The following is a 7374-nucleotide window of genomic DNA, read 5'->3' on the forward strand; positions in this document are numbered from 1 at the left end:
GTTCTTAGAATTGTGAAGCAATTTAGTTAGAAAGAAAGGTCCCAGATGAGGGTCACATGAAGTAGTAGCCATTTCTATTATAAACATATATGTATCCATCTAAAATAAGGCAGTTCCAGATGTAGTGTTTCTGTCTTGATCTTGGTTAGTCCCAAGGGAATTTAAACAGTGCAGTCACATGGCCAGAGTCGCTCATTAACAAGTTAAGGACACCGCCTGTGAGAAATAACTTTGGCAGCACAAATTTCTGTCCTAATGCGTGGAGGATGTTGGCTCTACTATAAGGAACAATAATAATAACTATGAGTATGATGTACTGAATTTTAGCTCATTTTAAGGGAAAAACTCCATCTATATTTGTTGCTCTAAATGGGTGGCTTTTATTCTGGCTGCTGTCCTATTCATGAAACTGCGGAGGAGAAAGATTGTATATTAAGGTAAGCGACAAAGTTTTTTCTTGTATAGATTATATATATAAAGACAATTGTATTATGAAAAAAGATAATACATAATAATATTAATAGTCAAAAGCAGGGGAGCTAAACAGTCCTGGAGAGCTGCAGAGTTTTGGTTCAACCCTCATCCAACACACCTGAACAAGTTAATCAAGGTCTGATGGGTTAAAGGAAGCTACAGGCAGGTGAGTTTTTATTAGGGTTAGAGCTGAACTCTGCAGGGCTGCGGCTCTCCAGGACCGGAGTTCTCCAACCCTGGTCTAAAGTCTAAATAATAAAGTCTCTAAATACAGTGTTGCCCTTCCACGAGGTCCAGTATGTCCGGTGGCAGTGAGACAGCCGTGGCTCATGAGCTGCAGGACAGCAGATCTGGACCTGAAAAGGAGGGGAGGACCTGGAGCAGTACTCAAACTTCCATCTCCACTACTGAGGGGGAATCAGATGCTGAATTACATGCATTCATCAAGATGAGGAACAAAGTAAACAAAGATACTGAGGTGAAGAACAAATACACATGCACTCTGAGATACAAGCATGGACTGCGAAAACCAATACAGAACTAAGCAAGTGAATATATTTTACAAGTTAATTCTTAATTATCCAGACAGGAGTTGTCTCTACCCACGATACACAGCTATCATACACATCAGTCTAGCGTGTTTTCATAGAAAATCAATGGAAAAGTAGCACATTGGAATGGAAAATTGCAGTTATGCAGTTATGCCTGAATCAGCAAAAAATCCATAAGTTCTTCCATACCTTCTGCTCTCTGCTTTAGAATAGATGTGACTTTGACTGACTTTTTTGTATTGGATTTTGACTACGAGTTAATACGTCGGAATTTAGGCCGATGTAATTTGCCAATTTTCTTAAATTGAATTCAGCGCAACTGTACCAGAAAGACAAGTGATGAACAGTTCACTTCAGACACAACCCTAAGGTGAGGTGAAGACACCGATCTGGTGCATCACATTTGAATCATAGTCACATGATCAGAGTAGAAATTCTTGCTCAGTATTAATCTTTGGTCCTGCTTGTTTAAATAAAATGCAATGCATGTGATTCTAACAACCTTATCTTGGTGATGTTTCCTGTATGTCAGTGTCCACTTCATACAGTATAGCTTGAACTTTTCTCATGTTTGTCAGGGTGTGGACAGCTGGAAGAGCACATGGTCTATAATGCACTTACGAACTTATTAGAGTCAATCGACGGTAACCCAATAGTGATGTTCTGCCACGCAACCTATGCCTCCATCCACAAAGCTCTTCAAAGCTTTCTTTCTTGCTTGCTCTTTGACCACACTTCCAGTATTTGTCTGTATGTGTGTGTGTGTGTGTGTACTTGTTTATGCTACATTGTGTGGACCAAATGTTCCCACAAGGATAGTAAAACCTGAAACCTGCGGTCCCCATGAGGGAAAAAAAAATATTATAAATAGTAAATGATGTTTATCTGAAAGTGTAACAATGCAAACAGGTTTTCTGTAGGGGGTAAGTTTAGGGTTAGGGGATAGAAAATATAGTTTGGTCAGTATAAAAGTAATAAAAGTCTATGGAAAGTCCCCACAATTCACCGAAACAAGTGTGTGTGTGTGTGTGTGTGTGTGTGTGTGTGTGTGTGTGTGTGTGTGTGTGTGTTAGGAATGGGAGAAACTGAACTATGATATCCACACTCTGAGGTGTGCTCGTAAAGATGTTTGTATACGCTGGAAGAAGATCTTGCTTCAGCTGGGTGAGGTGGACTATAATTATTTTTATATTTATTTTTTTAATTATTGTATAAATGTATTATTTATGTTTATATTATCGTTGTATGCTGTATTTATATACACTAGCCTATGTTTAATATATTAAGTCAGAAAGTTTTTTTTTTTTTTAAAGAAGTTAATTTTATTTAGCAAGGGGAAAAATGCTCTTCTTTTTATATCAAAGAATCCTGAAAAATATAAGTTTTCAAAAAAATATTCAGTAGCACAGCTAAGAAATGTTTATAAAATTTAATGTTTCTTAAGCAGCAAATCAGCACATTAGAATAATTTCTGAAGGATCATGTGACACTGAAGACTGAAGCTTGAACATCACAATAAAATTACATTTTAAAATAAATCAGAACTTGTAATGAAATATTTCTTACCGCCTTATTGTCCCAAACTTCTGAATGGTAGTGTATTTATTTGTATATATATTTTTTAAATGTATACTATATTTGTCGTCTATTTTTTTTCATATATATCTGTCTTGCTGAATTTTCTTTTTTCTTCCTTTTCCAGCTCTTGTGAGGGCTTACAAGAACAATGCTCATTTTATCTTTAAAAATGTCAATTATTTATGCTTAAATGTACAAAGCAGAATGCCAGTTAACATAATAGTAATAGCATAACAAGTCAAATGTGACCCTAATTTGCCAATCTAATGGCAGTGGAGTGTGAGCATGTCTTTGTGTCTGAGGAAGTGCAGTCATGTCAATGTACATGTATGTTGTTGATCCAGGTTACCAGAAGGAGGCAGACTCCTTACTGACAGTGAACAGACAGACGGTTCTGAGTGACTGGGAGAATATGGAGAAAGCCAGAGAATTTCTGCAAATAGTGTCAGAGGAGACAGTCCTCTTCCCCCGTGGACTCAGCAACAGTGAAAGATACATCTTTGTCATGGTGAATAAATGTCTGCATCATAAATGACAGTCCTCAGTCTCGATACTTTACTGTATGTGTACGTTAAAGGGACTTATCATGATAAACATGTAATGTAAAAAATTTAGTTTTCTACATGATTATATTTTACTTAAGGATGTGCCACTTTTACAAGCAGCTCGGTGGAGCTGAAGGACTTTTGGAATAATGAGCATTTTAATTATGATCATTTCCTAGGATCGACTGGTGTCTCTGGACAGTGCTGAAGACTTTGTGCGGCTGGCCAAAGAGAAATATCCAAGAATTGAGTCTTGAGATGTAAAGGAACTTTTAAGTTTGGACTCGTTCGCTCTCTTTGATGCTTCTTCTGCAACGTTTTTAAAGTTTTTATCAGTAAATTCAGTCAACATACTGTTCAGGGGGCCCAGTAACTGTAGCGGTGCCCCTGGATAAGTGCTTTTATTGTGGTGTAGACACTCTCTAAAACTCACTAGTAACACTGTTATTTACATAAAACTCAAAAGACTTTTATACTGATCCCTGTAGATAGACAGCTGTCTAAAAGATTCCGAAATAAGAATTACTGAATGCACTTTTAATAAATAATATAATTTAATCTCAATAATTGAATCTAACTAAACCTACAGGGTTTACTTTATTCTCAGTTAGCCTACGTGTTAATGTGAATAGAATATCCCCTTTTGTGATTTTATGTACTTGATCAGATTAGCCAGCAGAGGTCAGTCTAACCTATTTGAAAGTGCTGTTTTTTTCCTCTCAGCAGTAGTCCAGCATGAGCTCACTACACATCTAAAGACACGACATCCCATGATGAAGATTGACTACAGTGTATTTCGTAACTCTCTGCTTGATGCCATGCATGTCTGTTTAATATCAGATAATAAGTGAGTGTGGTCATAGTTTCAGCTGTGCACGTTGACCTATATATTGTTGTCTCCTGGGCCTGATCTGAGGGGCCAGAAACAGATGTGGAGCAGAGAAAGAGAGAGAGAGTTTGCGAAAGCAGTGTAAGGAGGAGGAGGGGGCTTTATTATAAATCTTCTGAGTTTTCAAGCTTGGCTCTCTCTTATTGCTGAGGGCCAACAGAAACACCTTGTTCTGATTATGTGTGTGTGTGTGTGTGTATGTGTGTGCGTGCGTGTGTGTGTGTGTATGTGTGTGCGTGCGTGTGCATGTGTTCATGTCAGTGTGATAGTCCTGGCTTTGTTGTCACGTCCCTCTAGCAATTGGTGGAAATATTCATCCATGACCAAAGAAAGGACAGGGTCCAACTCTACAGTTTACATCATCTCGGGGTCTGTCTATGAAAGATGAACTGCCCCCATTCACCTCGCAGATGGAGGAAAATCGGAGCATTTTATCCTTATGAAGGATATGTGATTGTATTTCATAATGACTCTTATTACTGCTTGAGTCCAACTTCATATCAGCTCTACAACTGGGTCAGTCCTATCGTATAGCAGAGTGTCTGTCCTTTTTTATTTTCTTCGGTCATTTCCCACTCTTTCATTCACTCTTTATTAACTTTCTTCCCTTTCAACTCCTGCCACCCTTTCTTTAGTGTTTCTACTTCTCTTTCTTCTCTATCTCTAGCTGTGTTGCTCAAGTTACTACGGGTGTATCTTCGAGTTGCACAAGAAATCTTATACTTTTTCCAGTTGCCTAGATCCTGTTGGATTTAATACATGCCAACAGAAGAAAAAAAAAATGACAAACAGAGTTGTCCAACTGTCCCGCTATGGGACTGTGGTGGAAAAATTGGTTAGTTTTATTTTAGTATATCTCATTTTCTCCTCCAACTTCACTTCCTCCTACATCGCTGTTTTACCGTTTTTTGTAAAAGGCTTTTGAACTTCTTAGCATGTTCACTTTTGAAGACTGGGTCAGTACTTCTGCAGCAATGTAGGATGATTTTGAAGTTGGCGGAGAAAATGAGATGGTAGTTTTTCGATATACCCTAACTGTTTCGAATGGAACTGTACAAGAGTACGCATACGCATTGCAGAGCTACACAAGACAAGCGTTTGAGGTTAAAAAGCATATAATGTTTTATTATTTTTCAGAAAATGGCCAGTTGTTTCGCTAGATAAGACCCTTCTTCCTCATCTGGGATCGTGTAGAATGCTTTGAAGCTGCACTGATTTGGACCTTCCACCCAGTTAACCCCACAGAAGTCCACTATATAGAGAAAAACCCTGGAATGTTTTCCTCAAAAAACATGTTGGATGACATGGGTGTGATGAAATTATGAGGAAATTTTAATTCAGAAATGAACTAATCCTTTAAATCTTGTTAGTTTTTGTTTTAGCCTACTCTTTATTACTCTTTATTTTCTATTGAAAAAATAGAAAATAAAGATTTTACTGGTCTTAGATTTTGACATTACCCTATCCCTGCATCTCACACACCACAGGGTGTGACCTACGTGTGTTGTTTGCTGAAGCGTGTAGCATATACTAACATCAAAACTATGTGTAGTCTCACTGACTAACTCTGGGAAACTTTATTTACTTACAGGAAACCAAAATGTTCCATTACTAACAGTTTACCATGGTCTCAACACTCCTTATTATTCCAAGTACTAAAAACAGTGCCTGATTTATCTAATGATCATACTGAAACTAAAATACTGAACACTGAAATATTATGTCATTTACAGGCAATGTCAAATCTCTCAATTATGGCAGAAGTACCTACAATCAACAGCAAAGCCCTAACAATATTTGTTAATAATGTCACTTAGTTTAATATTTTGTGTAACACCACAAGATTCATACATTTTTAAGTATGACTTAGGTATCCAGTCCAAAAGTATTAAAATATTTTTGGGGCCACTGTATGTGTATAATACCAGTATGTGCCTATGCAAGTGCGTTTAACAGATGATGGGGGATGTGAGAATGGTTTTCTCATCATAAGAATATTTGGCAAATAGAGCGGCCAGACCTGTCTCTCTCTCGCTCTCTCTGTTTCTCTCTCTCTCTCTCTCTCTCTCTCTCTCTCTCTCTCTCTCTGCTCCGCTACCCTGTGAGGTAAATAGACCTGGAGCCAGACATCTCTCCCTTTTCCCAATAATATGGATCTCAGAGATCAAATGGAATGGTATAGTAGGTTAGTTTAATAACGTAAGTAGAAAATACAGAGCTTTCAGATGAGCAGACAGAGCAGGAACTACTGAGCAGCTGAACCCTAATGAAATGATTTAGTGGGACAATTAAAAGTTATTTCCCCACTATTAGGCCTAATTTTCCATTTTGTATTTTAGTAACTTGTTGCATCAATGTTTTATGATTTGATGATTTTCTTTTTAAAAAATTTAATGAATATGGGCTTCTTTTTCTTCTTGCCAACACTTTTTTTCTTATTTTTTGCACATTAAAGTTTTGGTTTTATATTTTTGCACATTAAAGTTTTTGTTTTATATTTTAGAATATATACCATATCTTTAAAGGGGTCATATGATGTTGCTAAAAAGAACATTATTTTGTGTATTTGGTGCAATGTAATGTGTTTATGCGGTTTAAGGTTAAAAAAATAAATTATTTTCCACATAATCTACATTATTGTTGCTTCTCTGTGCCCCGCCTTTCTGAAACGCATCGATTTTTACAAAGCTCATCGGTCTGAAAAGCGAGGTCTGCTCTGATTGGCCAATTATCCAGTGTGTTGTGATTGGCCGAATGCCTCTGTTGCATCCAGTGGAGACATAATTACTGATTATAATGATTTATACTTTTTTTTCCGTGTTACGTTGCGTATCGCGCTGCGTAAACATAAAACCATGTCTGCATTTGTCATCAGAGAAATGACAAACAACAAGCACTACTCTACACTGCTCAAAACTCGCGTTTGAATCATCAGTGGCAAATTCTTTAAATATGTAAACCGTACTTACAGGCTGTGAGTAAGAAGCGCCAGACTGTCCTTGCAAAGTTGGAATTGCCCCACTTTATAGAAATGGCCTTTGTGGACAGAAGCATTGTAGGCTACTGGTTCAGGAAACAGTCCTCGTCCTCCGTAAAATGCGCTGCACACATCTGAATATTTGGGTTGAACTGTTCTGGAACAGTGTTGTAAATACAACTTAACCACTGATTTCTAGTCGTGTCCTCTTTTGGAAGGCCAAGAGTATTTTTGCTTTTGCAACGAAACAGCGTCTCCATGACATGGCGGCGGCAACAGCAAGAATAAAAGTTACGCCTTCTTTCTTTGCGTGAACGTTAGGGTGGCGTTATGCAAATCTTCCCACATCGTAACGTAGAG

At 37.7% G+C, this 7374-nt stretch overlaps 1 protein-coding gene across 1 annotated transcript; it reads left to right on the forward strand.

Moving 5' to 3' along the window:
* The first annotated feature begins 4 nt into the window (after nucleotides 1–4).
* Nucleotides 5–6130, forward strand: LOC122138455 (melanoregulin-like). The gene is made up of 4 exons (XM_042730935.1): nucleotides 5–952; nucleotides 2099–2189; nucleotides 2948–3111; nucleotides 3328–6130. Exons 1-4 carry the CDS (start codon nucleotides 773–775, stop codon nucleotides 3403–3405), a joined length of 513 nt encoding a protein of 170 aa, XP_042586869.1. The 5' UTR covers nucleotides 5–772; the 3' UTR covers nucleotides 3406–6130.
* The last annotated feature ends 1244 nt before the right edge of the window (nucleotides 6131–7374 follow it).

This window comes from Cyprinus carpio, chromosome B9 (genome assembly GCF_018340385.1).
Source record: "Cyprinus carpio isolate SPL01 chromosome B9, ASM1834038v1, whole genome shotgun sequence".
NCBI classification, from domain to species: Eukaryota; Metazoa; Chordata; class Actinopteri; order Cypriniformes; family Cyprinidae; genus Cyprinus; species Cyprinus carpio.

What these genes read in the sequence shown, in the direction of transcription:
- LOC122138455 (XM_042730935.1), top strand. Translation starts at nt 773, where the DNA reads ATGTCCGGTGGCAGTGAGACAGCCGTGGCTCATGAGCTGCAGGACAGC. An exon ending in AAGTAAACAAAGATACTGAG is followed by an intron (nt 953 to 2,098) that starts GTGAAGAACAAA and finishes TGTGTGTGTTAG; the next exon opens with GAATGGGAGAAACTGAACTA. An exon ending in GAAGATCTTGCTTCAGCTGG is followed by an intron (nt 2,190 to 2,947) that starts GTGAGGTGGACT and finishes TTGTTGATCCAG; the next exon opens with GTTACCAGAAGGAGGCAGAC.